The sequence below is a fragment of the Thalassophryne amazonica genome, chromosome 20, assembly GCF_902500255.1.
Source record: "Thalassophryne amazonica chromosome 20, fThaAma1.1, whole genome shotgun sequence".
Taxonomy (NCBI): Eukaryota; Metazoa; Chordata; class Actinopteri; order Batrachoidiformes; family Batrachoididae; genus Thalassophryne; species Thalassophryne amazonica.
This window is the reverse complement of record NC_047122.1, coordinates 54,450,990-54,469,708: the sequence shown is the minus strand read 5'-3', so window position 1 is coordinate 54,469,708 and position 18,719 is coordinate 54,450,990. Positions and strand designations below refer to the sequence as shown.

Below are 18,719 nucleotides of genomic sequence, written 5' to 3'. Positions count from 1 at the left end.
GACGCAGATTGATTTAATGATCCTGCTGCACACTTTGACATTACTCTGTTTTGAAACTTCCTGTCCTCTAGTTGGATGTGTTCCATAAAATTAGACAAAACTCATCTATTGTTGAGGGGGTGGTTTAGGAATTTATATACACATACACACACAGGCACACACTAAGAAATGAAATACTATATTCAACTGTATTAATGAATATAGTTATGTCAACCAGACTTACAAAACTTTTTTTTCAATGGAAAAAAATGAAACTATAGCACTTTGTTTCAAATAACTGTATATTATGTTTCCCATCTATATATACGAAGGTACTTCATAAAGTTCTCGGCTCTACCCAGAAAATGTCGCAGGAGAAAGACTGTTGTTAAACTTGATTCCCCGATGTTCAAACTTTGCTAGTTCACACATTGTGCCTCTAGATACTTTTGTTCCCGGCTAAGAGTGAGAACTTTCCAAAGTACCCATATATATATATATATATATATATATATATATATATATATATATATATATATATATATATATATATATATAAGGAACAGGGATTAATCTTCAGACTGGAACAAGGAAATGCATTATTGGTCCAACTGCAGTTGTATACTTATTATCAATTTGTAGTTGGCACAAGGGTCTATCCCATGTAAACTCTGACTGCGTACATATTTATCATCCTTAATTTATGTCATCCTTAAAGTTTATTCAGTAAAAGGACAGTGTGCTTGTTGATATTTCTGTTGAGGGCACTTTGAAGTAATTCTAATACTGTATGGTCATAACAGTCTTGCAGTGTCTTTACAAGTTTACATTTCTGGACTGTTGAACAAATGTATATTGAACAATCAGACCCTGGTGACTTGTCCCAGGGTATACTGCGGCCTCTTGCACATTATGTGATGGGGTAGCCTTTATCATTTGTACCCTGATGGGAGTAAGGAGATATAGTATATCTGATTGAAGAAGTAAGTTCTTTATAGGCTTGAGGTCCGCTGGTGCAGGTGCTTTCCTCTAGAGTCCGTAGTATGAGTGTATTGACAGTCTACAACTTAGCAATGGATGGCGTCCATTGCAGGTTACTCCAGCCAAGGGCTGGTCCCTATTTATCTGGGTGGACTGGCCAGAAGTGAATATTCTTGTCCAAGGATGCAAAACAGGCAGTGTGACAGGGCAACAAACTCAGGTCTACATATTGGTGACCCAGCTCCTGTCTGACTGAGCCACCTGGTCTGTCTGTATACAATAGAAGAAGGACAAGAAGAAGAAGAAAAAAATAATCCTATATTGGCTCCAAGGCCCATTAGTGCTGGTGTTTATCCCCGGATTTCCATAGCGTGAAATGGATGAAGGTGTGGGACTCCCCCTGGATGGGTTGCCACTCCATCGTAGGTTACTTCCCCAACCAAACCCAAACTATTCCAGCTGGGTGGACTGAGACAATACAGATGAAGTGTTTTGTCCTGGGACACAGACAGAATTGTGATTGGAGGAAGCCTGCAGATCTATCTATTGGTAGCCCAACACCTATCCCACTGAACAACCTGCGCTACCTGCATTTGTTGGATTTTAATTGCTTAAAATTGACATTGAATTCATAAACAAAAATAAGCACCAACAGATACTTATACCAACTGTTCTAATTGTATCTCAGGTGAACAACACATTTAATTCTACTATTTTAAAGTCAGAATGTTTAGCGTACCAATCAAGCCAAACAACCGCCTCAGTGAGAATGAGGGTATTATGGCACCGGGTGGGCATGTTCGTTACATTCTTAATTAAGTAGGTGAAGGACAATGCATAACTTTGAAATTATAGAATAAACATTTCAGAGGAAGTGACTGCAGCGGCAGGAACCAATCAGCCCTCAGGGATCTGGAGACGTCATCCTTGGACACAAGAACATTGGCTGGATGTGCAGTCACATGGGTAGGTTTGTTGCTAACACTTTACAAAGTAAGGCACTTAATTGTGTAGAACCAATTAACCATGACAACAACAATAATGACAAGGATTAAATAATAACCAATAAAATTATGACAATATAATAATTAAAACTATAAGCTAGAAAAAACATGAAATACAGCCCAAAACACACATCTGTAGGACAAATAAAAAACAAAAACAAACAAACAACAGTATGTAATTACAACCCTGCCTTTTTAAACTTTCCGTATTCATCACAAAGTTTCTGTTGTCTTTTGGTGATGAGGGTGAGATAGAATAAACATGATGGCGAGCATACTGATAATTTTGTTGGTTGTTTCTATTATGGCTGCAGGTATTTTATGTTTAGGGCTGAGGTGCCAATATAAAGGGACATGTATGAATGAAGGTACAGGGCTATGTGGGGCAGAGCAGGAATCCTGAAAAGGAGGAATGGATGTACTCCGTGGAGTAGAGGCCATTTGCCTGATCCGAAGGCATCTGGACCCATACCTGATCCCCCTCCTTCAGCTCTAGACGGCACTACCTGACGCTTGGTCCATATAACCTTTCTTGTATCATCGTAGGTGTAAGTTGCTGGTACATTGTTCTTGTACAGTGCCACCCACAGGCTAGTTCCCTTTACGTGCATGTGGTAGGCAAAGTAGTAGACACCAGATAAAGGAGCCGTGAACATGCCTGTTGCTGGGTTGTAGGCATTTTGCCCGTTGTACAGGGTCCTGTCAAATTTGATTGGCATGCAGATGGAGGGAAAGGTGTGCTGAGTATGGCTGTGAAGGCGGGTGCTACAGACATAGAGAGTGGAACTTGACTACATGCAGGCTTCTTCCTGTCTCCAGGTATTTCATCCCCTTCCAAGTGTGAATCTGTTGGCCCTGCAACAACTGTTTGGCCATTTCCTGGAGGACCTGGGGACCTGGAGGCCCAGGTGGTCCAGGGTTGCCATTAAGTCCAGCAGTGCCTGGTTTCCCTGGAGGGCCTTGTGGACCTAGAGCCCCCTTTTCACCTACCATCCCAATCCCTTGAGGACCTGGTAGTCCCGTTCACCCTTTGGGCCAGGAACACCCTGTGGCCCCATGGGACCCATTTGTCCCTGAAGTCCAGGAATGCCTGACTGTCCCCTGGGTCCTGGAGACCCCATAATCCTGTCTCTCCTTTAGGCCCTGGAGCACCTGTCAGACCTGGATTCCCAGGTAGGGCCAATATGCCCTGCCTCGCCTTTAGGCCCAGGTTTCCCAATAGCTCCATTGGGTCCTGGAATCCCCTTTTCCCCAGGAATACCAGGTTTTCCAGGCAGTCCATTGGGGCCTTGACCACCTCTTAGACCAGGCAATCCTGGAGGACCCTGGGGGCCCAACTCTCCCTTCTGTCCTGGCATTCCATGTTTCCCTGGAAGACCCATTGGTCCTTGCATTCCAGGTGCTCCTGGTTGTCCATCAAGGCCAGACTCTCCAACGGGCCCCCACCATTCCTTGCTCTCCTTTGTCCCCTTGAAGACCAGGTAGCCCAGCATGGCCCTTTTCACCTTTTGGCCCATTTAGACCAGGTTTGCCAAAACCAGGAGTACCAGGAAATCCTGGAGAACCCCTGTGTCCAGGTTCACCTTTTGGTCCTACTAGACCTGGTGCTCCTGGCAATCCATCTATCCCAGGTTTCCCTAGCCCAGCTGGACCTGGCAAACCTTGTAGCCCTGGGGGCCCAGTTTCCCCTTGTTCTCCTCGATCCCCTGGGAGTCCTTGATCACCTTTAAGACCGGGAAGCCCCGGCAAACCTTTTGGTCCTGGTTTACCAACACCTGATGGACCTGGTAGTCCTGGACTGCCTTTTAATCCAGGAGGACCCCGTATACCTGCAGGCCCTGGATTTCCATTACCATTTTCACCTTTAAGTCCTTTCTCACCTGGTGGGCCAGAAATGCCCTTCAGTCCTGGTTCTCCACGGGCCCCAGGGGGTCCTCTGACACCTGGAAGACCGGGTTTCCCATTTAATGACAATCCAGCTGGGCCAGGGAGTCCAGGCTGCCCTGGAGGGCCTCTAGGACCTGGTTCACCACGAGGACCAACTTCGCCGTTAATACCTGGGGGTCCCTTTGGGCCAATCTTTCCTGGAAGACCTGGAAGTCCAGGTTTCCCAATTCCAGGAAATCCAGGAGGTCCCTGGGGGCCTTGCTGGCCATTGAGACCTGGCTTCCCGATTCCAGGTTTTCCCGGAAGTCCAGCTGGCCCAATAGGGCCTCTAGGTCCAGGCTTTCCTTGGGGTCCAGGCTCCCCCTTCACCTCCATCATGGGGGGCATATCTGGAAAAGAGAAGATAATCATATGGTTAAAACTGCTGCAGGATAAAAAGATCTCTTGGAGATAAACCTGAGAGCAGGTAGGTTCTTTTGTCATTCTAATGTCTTCCTGCCACACATTTGATGCTAGCAATAGCAAACAGAGTTCACCTGCCTCATCTTTAAAGAACTCCTAGAACATTGGACAACTGAGAATCACAAATTAATGACAATCATCGTACATTCAAACTTATTTTGTAACATGGTAGCAATTGAAAAGACAGCATCTTAACAGTTACATTCAAGTCCATAAATATTGGGACAGTGACTAAATACTTGTAATATTGCTCATGTAAACCACCACAATGGAGTTGAAATAAAACAATCAAGAGGTGCTTATAATATAGGCTACTTTAAAGAAGTCAACTAAAACATTACATTATTACATTTAGGAATTATAGCCATGTTTATATATAGTGCCTCCCTTTTCAGAGCCCATAAGTAATTGGACAGTCTAAATATAAGGACTGTTTTGTACAACTCATCACAGTTTTCTTTAGATAAAACAGAGTGACCATGCAAGATGGAGACTGCTGAGGGAAGCCACTAACGACACTCAAACCACTCTGAAGAAGTTACAGGCTTTTATGGATGTGTTGCTGAAACCTTTGTTTGTTGCATTAACAGCTGTGTAGTTTTCACTGCGGAGTGGTAAAGGCAGATATCTGAGGGAATTTGCGATGTTAACCTGGTTGGCTGGTGTTGTTTCTGGGGTATATTGAGGGGAAAAAACAAAACAAGTGTATAGTTTGTACTAACCCATGGCACCCCAGGCAAACACAGATAAACTTACCATTGACAATACACACTTTACTGCTGAAGGCTTTTACAAAGTACAGTTTAGTGAATTTGATCTTTGACCATTTGACCCCAAAATTGATAGTCTTCTTGGGTCACCATGCCTAAACACATACCAAGTTTGGTGACAATCTGGCAATGAGGAATGAAGTTATTGTACTCATAATATTTTTACAAAGCATGCTCCAGTAATCATGACCTTTGACTATACACGTCTTGGGGTCAATATGCATAATGAATAGACACAGTTTAGTGACAACTGGGGCAGTACAACAAGTGAAATGTTGCGTGTCCAACTGACTGAGCGGCTCACTGACGGACTCCTCACACACAGTGAAGTCTAGGCCACTGACTGCACCGTGGTAAAAGAAAAAAAAAAGCAGAGCCCACTCTACACGTGATCAGTACCTACAAAAAACATATAATGTACGTGCTTGAAGATTGGGCTCTTTTTTTTTTAACCCTATCTGCATACTGTAGTGATGGTAAATGCCAAACTGGCAGAACCATTTCTATACATATATACACATATATGGAATTTGTTCCTTCAAGACAGATAGAATGTAGTGCATGAGTGAATGTGGTGTGTGTGTGAGAGACCTTCACCTGTGAGTTCTTATGTAACTGTAGAACTGGGCAGGGATGATCTGCTCGTATGTTTGCCCACTGACTGACTTTGGATCTGCTTTTCTCTGAGTTTCAGTAAAATGCAAATCACATGGTTGTGTAATCTGAGAGTAGCTTGACTGAAAAAGTAAGCCACACATCATGAACTGCCTTGTTATTTTTTTCATAGCGGTGGAGCAGCGTACAGGCAGGCCTGCAATGAGCAGAAACACGAGCCCAGTCTGCACAACATGATAATCACACTCAGCTTCAGAAGAGTTTTGTTCCGTAGCTTCGCCTGGAACCGTTCCTCTGTGTTCCTCCACATAAGTCAGAGAACAACTCACCATGTACTATTTTTATAACAATCACAAGTGGAAAATGAAGGTTATACTGGTTTTAATTTTCCTTGAATAGTTTATCTTTTACCCCTTAAAAAGGATTGGGTCATAGTTTTTTTTTTTTCTAGGGCTGGGATCTTGCGGTGCATTAAATTACACCATTTAATGTCATCTAATTTAATCCTAACTAACTAATCACTATTTAAATCAATAATGAAATTACTCCTGATTTCGAAAGTGCTTCTTGTATCTTATCCAAATGCACTAATCAGCAATAGATAAGGTAAATATAATCATATATATATATATATATATATATATATATATATATATATATATATATATATATATATATATATATATATATCCAAAACCATAAATTTGTAGTTGATGCCAACATGTACTTGGCTATCTTTTCTAAAAGTTCATGATTTTTTATTTTGATTTTTTTTTTAAATTTAAAATCAACTTTTTTCATTTTATTTATTTCACTCTTCTAAATGAGACTATGCAAATAATATTAGTTATCATCGTTATTGACATGTTTAAACATAAAGGTGCACATATAACATGTGCAAGTACTATTAATTAATGGTACTGATTTCATATTTCAATGATGTTTTAAGTACTGATTTCTAAAAAAAATCATTTTTGATGATTTTTTAACTTACTTTTTTAATTACAGTACAAGACACAAACATGTACTGTAATGTGCAAAAGTCTTACATATGTGTAATGTGTCTAAAAACTGGAAATAATCAATGTGATTTATATTACTGCAGTGTTATTAAAAAAAGAAAAGCTGGTAAATGTTTAGTGTTTATAAAATGTGTGGCCACTTCTCATGAATTAAAATAATATCACAAAAAGAATACTGGTAATTTATAATAAAATCTATTTCAAATGAAAGACAGATGTTTATTTATTCATTTATTTATTTTGATGATGATGTCATTTATGTGTTTGATGATGTTATCTTGACGTCATTCCTAACATTTAATGACAAATGAGTAGCTGATCAATACATTGCTTGTGTAGCAGGATTTGTCTGTGACGATATCCATGAAAAGTGTTTTGCAAACTATATTTTCTGTGAGTTTAATCTTGACTTTTATGTGCTGTTCTCCACAACTTAATCATTTGGAGACACCCACCCAAGGAATATTCCAACCACGTTTGCTGAAAATCTGCACACCCATTTCTGAGTTACTTTTCCACACAGACAGACAGACAGACAGGGACACAAGGATGAGCGATTGCCATGCTGTACTGCTGGCTTGAAAATTTTTAAGGCTTTACAATCATTTTATCATTAAACAATCACTGGCAACTGTTTTTGGTTCTCATATGGTAGAAATTGCTTTTTTTTTTTTTTTTTTTTATTAAATGTGTAACTTTTTAAATTGATTTTTTTTTAGTAAGCTAATAATATAATTGCCTCATTCACACATATTAAAGTTTATGTTAAAAAATAACACACAGACACTAAGGTAATAAGTTAAAAATTAAGTCTCACAAAACTGACCTGTGAGTGTGCTTGTTGCTTTAAATGGGAAGGAGCTGCCACGCCCCCTCTCTTTGTTTCACAGACATTGTGGACGTGTCACATATAGCACAATGTGGCTGAATGGACGTGTCTCCAACAAGTAGCTGTTCACATAACTCCAAAGTCAGATTAGCGAGAAATGAGGGCACCAAGCAGTTGGAGTTGTCACTTGATGGGCGTTCCCCTGGTGTGGCTAGCTTGTGGTAATTTAGCATTACTGTGCAGGATGAGGAAATCCGACTTCTTAGTAAATGTTTTGCAAATGACATCAGACGTATCTGGTTACAAAACAGCGTTTTTACATTTAGGTGTAGCCAACATTAAAAAATAGCTTTAAGGATAAGAGCTTGTACTGAGGCTTTTATTCTGAAAACTGTGTATTGCTCCTTTGATTTGGGGACTGTGTGAACAGCCAATCAGTAGAGCCGCTCCCTGTGAGAGGGAGGGAGAAAGAGGGAAAAGCTGAGAACATGCACATAGTGCAGCAACTAAGAGAATATTGAGAGCAAAATCCTGCAAATGGTGATACAAGCATCAAATTCAGCACAAATACTCAGATATTACTCTTTAGAAAAAACTGAGTAGCCACATGAATTTTCAATAAGCGGCCAGGTAGGGGTCACTTGAGGAATCACACAGGGGTCAAAATTAAAAATGCTCCAATCAAATTGAAAACTATACCACATTTGTCTGATCATATCAATTCCAAAAAGGTATAGTTTGGACTATCTATGACTGAATGTTCAGGAGTTATGGGGTAAAAACAGCAAAAATGGTGACAAAGGTCAGCTTCAGTTTGTACAGGGTCAAAAGTTAAAGTTCCTTCAATTTTGGTAAAAAAAAAAAAAAAAATATGCAAATTATTAGTTGAGTTAACAGGGTTTTAAAAAGGAATAGTTTGGACCATGTATCATGCTTAGTTCTCATGTTACGGGGTAACATATGTCACATGTCATAGAATCCAATGGATGTTGAGCTTGTTTGAACTTTACTTTGAAGACCAAGCATTCAACACACTCAAAACTATTCAATTTATTAATCCTATTAGCTCAACCAATAATTTGCATCAATTTTTACCAAAATTGAAGGAGCTTTAACTTTTGACCCCTGTACAAACTGAAGCTGACCTTTGTCACCATTTTTGCTGTTTTTACCCCATAACTCCTGAACATTCAGTCATAGATACTCCAAACTATACCTTTTTGGAATTGCTATGATCAGACAAATAATGTAGTGTAGTTTTCAATTTGACTGGAGCATTTTTAATTTTGACCCCTGTGTAATTCTTAAATTGACCCCTACCTGGCCGCCTATTGAAAATTCAAGTGGCTAGATGTTTTATTTTTTCAAAAGAGTAATGTCTAGGGAGTATTTGTGCTGCCTTTGGTGCTTGTATCACCATTTGCAGGATTGTTTCAGTTATCTGCTGCAGATAATAATGAGAGTAAACTCTGGACCAAGCCAAAGTGTTTTTTTTTTATTATTTGGATATTTTTGTGGATACTGAATGAGGCTGAACATACTTTGTTCATTCGGTTAAATTTATGTATATTTTTCTTTTCTTCTCCAGACCTTTCAAGTCTGCGCGTGGTTTACTCAGGTTTCTAGTTGCACTGAAAGGCTGCACCTTACCTTTCGTTGTACTTCTTACAATGACAATAAATAATCTGTAATCTGTCTTTGAACAAATTTGGAGTCCCTATTTTAATAGTTTTGTTTTTGTTTTTTTTTGTACATGTTGTATAAATGTGATAACATTCAAATTATGAATGATATAGCAAATGTGCATACACAGATGTACTGAGTTGTTAATGCAATTTTAGAACTGCAAATATATATTTTTTTCCCCTCCAATGGATGTGTAATGTGGATGTCTGACCACTCAGTGGCAGCAAAATCCTTGTACTTATTTATGACTATTCTGATTCCTGCAGGTTTATGCCTCCAAATTTTTCCTCACTCCTTCCAGATCCAAACAGCATGGTGGTGTAAACACTGGTGGCAAATCTGGAATGTTTCTCTGAACGATTGCGATAATAAATTGCAACACCAAATGTCCTCCGCAGGCTGTGTCTTTCTGTTATTGTCCAACACTGTCCTACAGTACTAAACTAAAAACACGATCCACATTAAAATAAATTTCCTCTAAAGACAGGCCCTCTGATCATACCCAGGACACTTTGTATCGTCCAGAACATCTGTTGAGTCAAAGTTGATATATGATAGAAGTTGATTCTTATTCTGGGCCGGGAACACTCCTGTTGCTTCCCGGTTCTTCCCACATCAACCTCGTGTTCCTGTTATTTTTAGTTCCTTCACACTCTCTCCAGTATCCCACAGCTGAAGAATACATGCTAAACAGCGGGATTAACAGCATCCAGATGGTGGGAGGAATAAATCCAGTGGAGCCTGGCTAACGGTGGGTAATCAGCTCTCCATTAGGCCCCAAATGAGGCTTTGCCAAATGCTTCTACACCCACAGGGCAAGGACACACACGTTCCACTGATCCCTTATACTGGCAGGAGAACCACTAAACTGGTAGCTTTAGTGCACAAATAGTCAGGGTATCTGTTATCTTGTAGGTACCTCAGAGGCAGTTGTAGTTGTAGGCTGTGACAAAATTATATTTACCAAGTAATATAGTCTCTATGAGACAAACTATAACATTGCACTCACTGACCCCAAGACATAGGCAAATCAACTCACTCTTGCAATACTGATCACTCTACCCAATGGGACTACCTGTGCCAAGTTTGGCTAGCTTGGGACCAAGGGCCTTGGAGATATAGCAGCAAATGTTTGGATATATGCGTGTTTGTGTATTTACGGTGCTGGGGTGGGCGGGGGGTAGAGGATAATACTTGTCTGTGGATATAAATTGGTGCCACACCTCGCTACGTCCAACCGAGTCTCACGGCAGTTCATGGCGGTATTACGAAAAGTACATTCATCTATGGGTTTGTGATGGGGGCAAGAAAATGGGTCACTTTTCATGATGGGGATGATTTCATTTCATGACGGGGCACGAAATGTGGGGTGATGGGGGGGTTAGGGGAGGGTAGACACTAATGCTATGGTTATGATTAGAGTTTGGAGAATAGGAAGATTAGAAATAGCAAAATATAAAAAAACGTTTCACAAAAATCAGACGCGTTTCGTGATGGGGACATGAAAATGAACATGAACTGGGCTGCTACATCCCACTATAAGGCAGAACCATCTTGGATCCAGGATAGTAACCACTCAGGCAGACAAATGATTCACCCCCAGGTGAAACATGAGCATCCCATTGGCCTTCTCCAACCACTGTGGTCCTCAACACTGAGGTACCTTCATACCCAGAGAAATGTGCCACATGGCCAAAATGTTGTAACCCATGATCCTAGTACCAAAAACATCTAGTCGATGACTTAGGCCACCAGTTAGCATCCAAGTCTCACAATCATACAGTAAAACAGGAAGCACCAAGACCCTGAAGACTTTGTCCTTCGTTCTTCTGAAAGGTTATTGTCAACACCAAACACCTCCATGATGCAGAGGTCCTACAAACACCTCCATGATGCAGAGCTCCTACAGGCACAAATGCTACTGCTGAGATAAGTGAATCTCTACATACGTGCATTCCATACAGACACACCTCTGATGCTTGTATCCAGGAAGTCATTGAAAGCTTGGATCTCAGTCTTGATCCAGGACTATCTAACCCAGACACTCAGATTCCTTGCTTATCTTCTGCAGTGCTGCAATCAGGGTATATCCACTGATTCCACAAAGATCATAATATTGTCCATGATGTCAAGGTCAGCAAACCTTTCCTCACCAACAAAGACACCAAAGTTGCTGGTTTGCACAACCCTACTCAATGCCCAGTCCATGAAAAGTGCTGAACAGTACCGGAGCCAGAACACATCACTGAGTAACACCAGTTAACACCACACTGATGGCTGCACAGCTCAGGAGAACAAAGACAGCAACTTCCAGCACTGATGGGGACAGATTACTCACCAACATAATGTCCTTTGCCCTCTCTGAACGGGGGTCCAACGGGTCCTTTCATCATGGGCTGCATGTACTTCATGTGGGGTATGGGAGGGTAGCCTCCAGCGAGAGCGTGCCCTCCCAGCATTAGTAGCACACAGACAGGAGCCAACAGCATGGTCACCGATCTCCCAGGCTTCAGATGTCACAGAGAAGAAACTGCAGGCAATGACAGGATCAAAGAGGACACAGAGGATTTGTGAATAACCTCAGACTGGACTGGATTTTTAAGACCTTTGACACCAAACTATCAGCAACAGCTGGGAACTAGCAGATAATTCAGTAGTAGAAATTTATACATGTATGGCTTAAATAGATATGTGGCCTTTATATTAGAATACACACAAAAAAGACAGATGAAACTTGATTTAGAGTGCACAAACCCCCACCCCACATGTTTGACACCAATTAATTTACATTTCTGATTTAGCGATACCAAAATATATCATTTTTTTCCTTCTTCTTTCTTTTTTCCCTTAGGCCTTGATATTTGATCATTTTGGATGGAATATCTGCAACTAATATGCAAACCTTCTGCTATGTTTAATTCACGTTGGCTTTTCAAAGTCACCCAAGGTCAAAGGTTATGTGACCAATAGAAAGGAGTTATATGGCTTTGTATTAGTGTGCAACAGCAACAATGAGTATATCTGTAACAATTTAAACTTTCAACTGAGTTAATACCACATCTCTTCTCTAGTTAAGTTGAAATAACTTTAGTTAAGTTGATACAACTTGAAAAAAATCTATGCAAATTGTTACATCACTTTTTCTCGATGAGATAGTGGCTCGTTTTTTAGAGTGTAACCATAATAATAACTAACAATTCCAAGAGTTTGCCATTCGTCACTGAAAAAAGAACCAACTTAAAAAAGTAGTTTGAACTTAAGTTAACAAGTTAGATCACTTACAAACTTATATTCAAACAACTTAATTCATTTAGATGTTACCAATTGAAACAATTCATTTGAGTTGGTCCAACTATTCTCTCTTTTCAGTGTATGTTTGAGCTATCAAGGTCACCCAAGGTCAAAGGTCATGCGGCCAATAGAAATGTGATTTATAACTTCATATTAGTGTGTAAGTGTAACCATGGCTTGATTTTAAATAGATTCTTTGAATTAGTTTCTAAATTATCCCCTATAGTTATGAACATAAGGGCAAAGGTTTGACCTTGGCCTGTGACCTTGATTTTAACTTCCTCTTCTCAAAAATCAAATTACTTTGCCCTCGCCTGAACCTCAATCATCCCACCAAGTTTGATCTGGATTGGAGCAAAACTCTTCAAGTTATTTTCTTCATACATGGACACGTAGGACTGAAAACACTACTGAATGCCAAATTGCTACGCACGGGTGTAAAAATGGTTCTTAAACTTTTGTTTGTGCAAGCATACTTGCAGATATAACTGTACTTTCAGCTGCTGTGCAGGTGTGCTGTAAAAACTTGGCTGGATTAGAAATATTTTGACCTCACGTATTGTGACAGGGAGAGACTCCCTCAGGAAATCATGACCACATCGTTCTCAGGTGAATGTTTTCACAAACACGTTCATTTGCAGGCAGGAAACCACCGTGGGATGTTTGGAATGTAACAGAATGTACCTAGGTGTCGAGGCCAGGCATTAACTATTGGAATGTTGTGTGAAAATCCCCCAAATGTCCCCTTTTCAGCTGTTGTTGGACTGATCCCTGCATACTCGGTGATAATGTGGGGATGCAAACTATGATCCTGCAGGCTCACGCTGCTCTTCAACAATGTCACGCTGCTATCAAGCGTGGAAAATATGGAAGGAAGGAAGAATGTGGTGAGTAATTCATGCTATTTTCTGGTTTAACTGACAGGATCATCATGCAGGCACTAAATGGCAAAAAAACAGGACTGGTTTAACACGGGACTGGCATTTTTTGAAAATAAATTCGGCTGACAAACGTTTGTAATATCTGCTTATGACTATACATCAATATTAAAAGGGAAAAAATATATTTGATTGTGCTCTGTATTGGCAGAAATTAAACAGTTGTACACAGAGACAATGACGGTGGCAGAGAAGAGAACACTGGACAGACTGCTGGACGTTATGGACGATGCCAGTCACCATCTGCACACCGTCATCAGCAACCAGAGGAGCCTCTTCAGCCACAGACTGCTCCTTCCCAAGTGCAGGAACAACAGACTGAAATACTCCTTTGTCCCTCAGGCCATCAGACTGTGCAACTCCTCACTCAGGGGGAGGAGTAACAGGAAGACAGAGGACGGGAATGAGAGGAACATTAGTAGCAAGTAAACCAGCAGTGAGCAGTAGTTCTGGTATTTATATTGTGTATTTATATTTGCAAATTGTTTTTTACTTTCACTTTTGATGCTTTGTGTGCTTCTTACCCTGTGTGCTGTCATACAATGCTGCTCAAACCTCAGTTTCCCTGACGAAGTCTTCCCAAGGGATTAATAAAGTTCTATCTAATCTAATCGACTCAACACCTTGACCACCCTACAGAACCGCCTTGGATCCTGGATAGACAGCTCCAGTTTCTGGGATCCTGAACACTGGTACACCTCATGCAAGCCGCATCCAAGTCTTTCTAAGTAACTTTTTGTTTGAAACAAAGTCAATTAATTGGAGCCCAGGGAATCTCTTATTCTTATCTCTGAAGAGACTGAGCACCAAAGACATCCAGCCATAGCTTTAGGTTACTGCTTAATGTGCAGGTTGCACAGTCAAGACAAGTCTGGAGTCATGTGCCAGTGCTACACCTCACCACATCCACCACATTATGAAACCACTTTCATCCACCAAGGGCACTGCTACGTCAATGGAAAAACAGAATAGTTGAACAAACTTAAAAAAGCATTACAATTGGCAAAACCTGAATGAATTAAGTTGTTGAACTTAAGTTTGTAAGTTAGAGTTAATATAACTTGCTAACCTAAGTTCAAACAACTTAATTCATTCAGGTTTTTAGCAATTGTAACGCTTTCTTAAGTTGGTTCTTTTTTCAGTGTTGTTTGCTTGCAAAATATTGGCTATAAACCACAATTCTTACCCTTAAATCTCTCATGCTTCCTCCAACATGTGACAGATGTGTTAATCTATAGAAATGCACTTTTTGGATATTTTATTTTCCCTTTTTGGGGGGGTGAATTACAGCAGTTACAAGAACAAAAGCTGACATCTTCTAATTTATAAATTAGACCAAATTACCTACTGCAGTTACTTGGAAGCAGGAATTGGGAGTAAACCGGGTGTAACACACAGACCTCAACACAGTAACTTTAAAAAAAAGTGTGTTTATTACCTCTAAGTGTGCTGAGATCGGGTCTGTTTTACAGTTTTACTTTTTTGCCACCGGCATGATTGTTTTGGAAATATCAGCCGCATGGTTAGACGGTCAAATTCTTGTCTTGCAGTCATTTTGGAGTGTTTACGTGAGTTCCTGAGTTAATTGCACTTTCGTCATTAGTCTGCACGTCTGCGGTGTCTGCTTCAGATTGCTCGTTTTGCAGTGTTGTCGGATTCTTTGTCAGTAGGAATCAAAAATCGCTTCTATTATAGTCGTGTTATGTTGGAAGCCTTAAGAAATGAAGGAGGAAAAACAACATACCAGATAATCAAGAAGAAGAAGAAAAAAAAGTACATTTCAAAAGAGCAGCACTGGTAGTTCAGCGTTTGGTCACTGGCCGACTCCCTGGCTGGTTGGCAAGGGAGCTCGTCTGGTCTGGGGGTCTGTGGTTTTTGGTGCTGTGGTAATTTAACTGGCAGTTATTTTGGGCACCAACAAACTCTGCAGAAAGACACAGAAGCCGTGCATGGACAGGGATCAGACAGGCGGCTCACAGAGGTCTGCAGTCTGTTTATCAAATGTTTTTGTTGAAAAGCTCTGCAGACGTTGTTAAAAATGTCACGCCATCTTATCTGGCGGGCCGCCATGAGCCGCCGCTGGATGGAGACGCGCGCACACATGAAACCTCGGTACCTCTGGGAAGTGGTCGTGCAGAGCGTCTTAAAATACTCGGGAGTCGCTGCCTGCGCTTTGCTTTTCCTCTTAAATCGGCCCATTCCAAACAAAGCAAGAGGAAACAGTGTGTGTTTGTGTGTGTGTGTTGGTGTTCATGGTGGATCTGATCAAAGGCTCTGCTGGCCATCAAACATGAGCTGCATCCAGAGTCGAGACTGGCAGGTCAAGTGACATTTTATATAAAACAGATTCTAATGAAAAAAACCTTCACAAACCACACACATTACAAGAACGGGTCCAAAAATGTACAAAGCGAATCAGGGCAGACAGGACAGACTTTGAGGGGAAAAAAGACACCCACTTGCACAGGCTCTTAGGTCACAGCCTCCACCACAAAAGATTTCAAGAGCGCCACTGTAACCCCATCAGAACGTGACATTTGCCATTCAAAGTTGTGGACTTTCAGCCTCACTTTCTCATTTTGTAAAATTTCTCTGGTCCAGTAGCACCCCCCCCTCGTGTTTTCCATAGTGGTCATGAAATGTTGCTAATGCGTTGCACCGGGATCATACGATAGCATTTTAGGGCCACACTGAGTTTTTATATATATACACACTTCGAGAATAAAGTTGTAATATTATGAACAAAAAAAACTGAGAATATTACGAGAATAAAGTCATATTTCGAGACTAAAGTCATAATTTGATGAGAAACAACTCGTAATATTATGAGAGTAAAGTCATAATGTTACAAGAATAAAGTCGTAATTGGATGAGAAAAACGTCTAATATTATGAGAATAAAGTCCTAATATTACAAGAATAAAGTTGTAATTTGATGAGAAAAAACTTGTAATATGAGAATAAAATCCTATTATAAGAATAAAAAATGAATTTGATGAGAAAAAACTTGTATTATGAGAATGAAGTCATAATATTACGAGAATAAAGTCGTAATTTGATGAGAAAAAACGTCTAATATTATGAGAATAAAGTCCTAATATTACAAGAATAAAGTCGTAATTTGATGAGAAAAAACTTGTAATATGAGAATAAAATCGGACTATTACAAGAAAAAAATCGCAATTTGATGAAAAAACTCGTAATATTATGAGAAAAAAATCCTATTATAAGAATAAAAAATGAATTTGATGAGAACAAAAAAAACTTGTAATATTATGAGAATGAAGTCATAATATTATGAGAATAAAGTCATAATTTGATGAGAAAAAATGTCTAATATTATCAGAATAAAGTCCTAATATTACAAGAAAAAATGGTATGTGTAGGATGCAGGTGGAGGAGCGGTCCAGCGTCTGACTGAACCCAGCGCTAAATAACCAGAAGCAGTTCCAAAAAGAAACAAATTTATTTTTCTTCCCACTGTGCTATACACAAATACAAAGTAAATGAGTCTGGTGGGGTGAAGAGGCGGCGCGCTCTCCCCGCGCCTCAACGGATCGGAGCCCGAACATTCTGGACTCAGGAGTTCCGCCGACACCCCCCAGGTGGCTTTTCCCAAGACTGTACTCTGCAAAGGAGGAACAGAGGTAAGGTTATTCAGTACTTTTATCAAGAAAAACTATTTAGAGGCACACTTATCAGCAACACGTTCAGGACTGATTTCAGTCTTAATTCAAAAGAACAGCTGCTCACAGCTTGTGGAGGATTATCAATCCGCACGCCACAGCCGTGAGGAGCAAACGAGACGATTCTCTTCAATACTTAATTTTAGCTGCGCAACAATGCCACATTATATTCACAGATAAGCTTATAAGGATAATCACCTCTGACGTGTGCTGACAGCGCTTGCCTCTCACCCTCGTCCTCCTTCACAGACGCAATGTCAGATTCTGGAGCAGCCCTCAGCGTCCTCAAACGGTCGTCACACGGTCGTATTCTCCGGCAATTAATCCCAGATCACTGCTGTTTTAAATGCAGTTCTTCATCTCTTCATTGGTACCAGCTGAGAGTCCTCAGAACTGCACGTGAATGTCAAAGGTGTCATAAATCGTCCTGATTAGAGAATCGCACGAGAGTGCAACAGGTGCAGCAGATCACCGTGACAGAGGTGAGAGACTCTTCTGCAGCACATTCTCCCCAGAGATCAGCCCCAAACCACCTGGGAAGGAAAACAAACACAAAAACCACAAAACAGTGTCCATGTTGGGAAGGTGTCGTAACACGGACCCACAACAGGGGGCGCAAATGAACGGACAATGGATAAGAAAAGGAGTAACAATTTAATGTTGCGAAAGAACACAACGGAATATAAACAAGAATAATGATGCCAATTATACACAGGAGGACTGCGGGCAGGCTTGAAGATAGGAGACCTCGGATGAACGAAGAGCCGGGGCCCACACCGCTTCTACCACCAACGGCCTGAAGAACACCGAAGCCGCCAAGCCCTGAGTCCCCAGGTGGTCTCTGTCCTCCGTTGTCGGCCCTGGTACTGCTGGCAGACAGAAACAGAAGGTGGTGAGTGTGAGTCCTCACACCCAGCAACCTTTATAAGTAATTCCTCCGGGAGGGATAACCTCCACCTCCAGGAACGTCTTTACTCGTGCAGCTCCCGTTTGTCCCTCTCCTGGGTCTTCACGGGCATGCGACTGCTCACAGAACAATATTAGATTAACAGTAATCACAGCAGAGAAGGTTACCTCTAGTCGTAGAAGATTTCTCGGCGAGGAGGTGGAGTTGCCGTCCGGCCTTTATGGTGATGGTGATGAGATGAATGAGTGACAGCTGGTGTTGAGGATGAGTGACAGCTGTCACTCCCAGTGGCTCTGGCGCCCTCTTGTGCTTGAAGCCCGCACTCCAAGCAGGGCGCCATCTGGTGGTGGTGGGCCAGCAGTACCTCCTCTTCAGCGGCCCACACAACAGGACCCCCCCCCCTCAACGGGCGCCTCCTGGCGCCCGGCCAGGCTTGTCCGGGTGTCGGTGGTGGAAATCGACCAGAAGGGCCGGGTCCAGGATGAAGCTCCTCTTCACCCAGGAGCGTTCTTCGGGTCCGTAACCCTCCCAGTCCACCAAGTACTGAAAACCCCGACCCTTCCGACGGACGTCCAGGAGCCGACGAACAGTCCATGCCGGCTCCCCGTCGATGATCCGGGCAGGAGGTGGGTCGGGTCCAGGGGTGCAGAGTGGTGAGGTGTG

The 18,719-nt window shown here is 41.4% G+C and overlaps 1 protein-coding gene across 1 annotated transcript in view; it reads right to left on the bottom strand.

The window, feature by feature from the left end:
- col8a2 (collagen, type VIII, alpha 2) overlaps positions 1 to 18,719 on the bottom strand; it is a 152,429-nt gene that overhangs the window by 24,573 nt on the left and 109,137 nt on the right. Inside the window, 10 exon segments of the mRNA XM_034160412.1 lie at positions 2,342 to 2,462; positions 2,465 to 2,503; positions 2,506 to 2,682; positions 2,685 to 2,858; positions 2,861 to 2,986; positions 2,989 to 3,084; positions 3,087 to 3,141; positions 3,143 to 3,400; positions 3,402 to 4,240; positions 11,574 to 11,765. Coding sequence (XP_034016303.1) covers positions 2,342 to 2,462; positions 2,465 to 2,503; positions 2,506 to 2,682; positions 2,685 to 2,858; positions 2,861 to 2,986; positions 2,989 to 3,084; positions 3,087 to 3,141; positions 3,143 to 3,400; positions 3,402 to 4,240; positions 11,574 to 11,724 — 2,036 coding nt within the window. The 5' untranslated portion in view covers positions 11,725 to 11,765.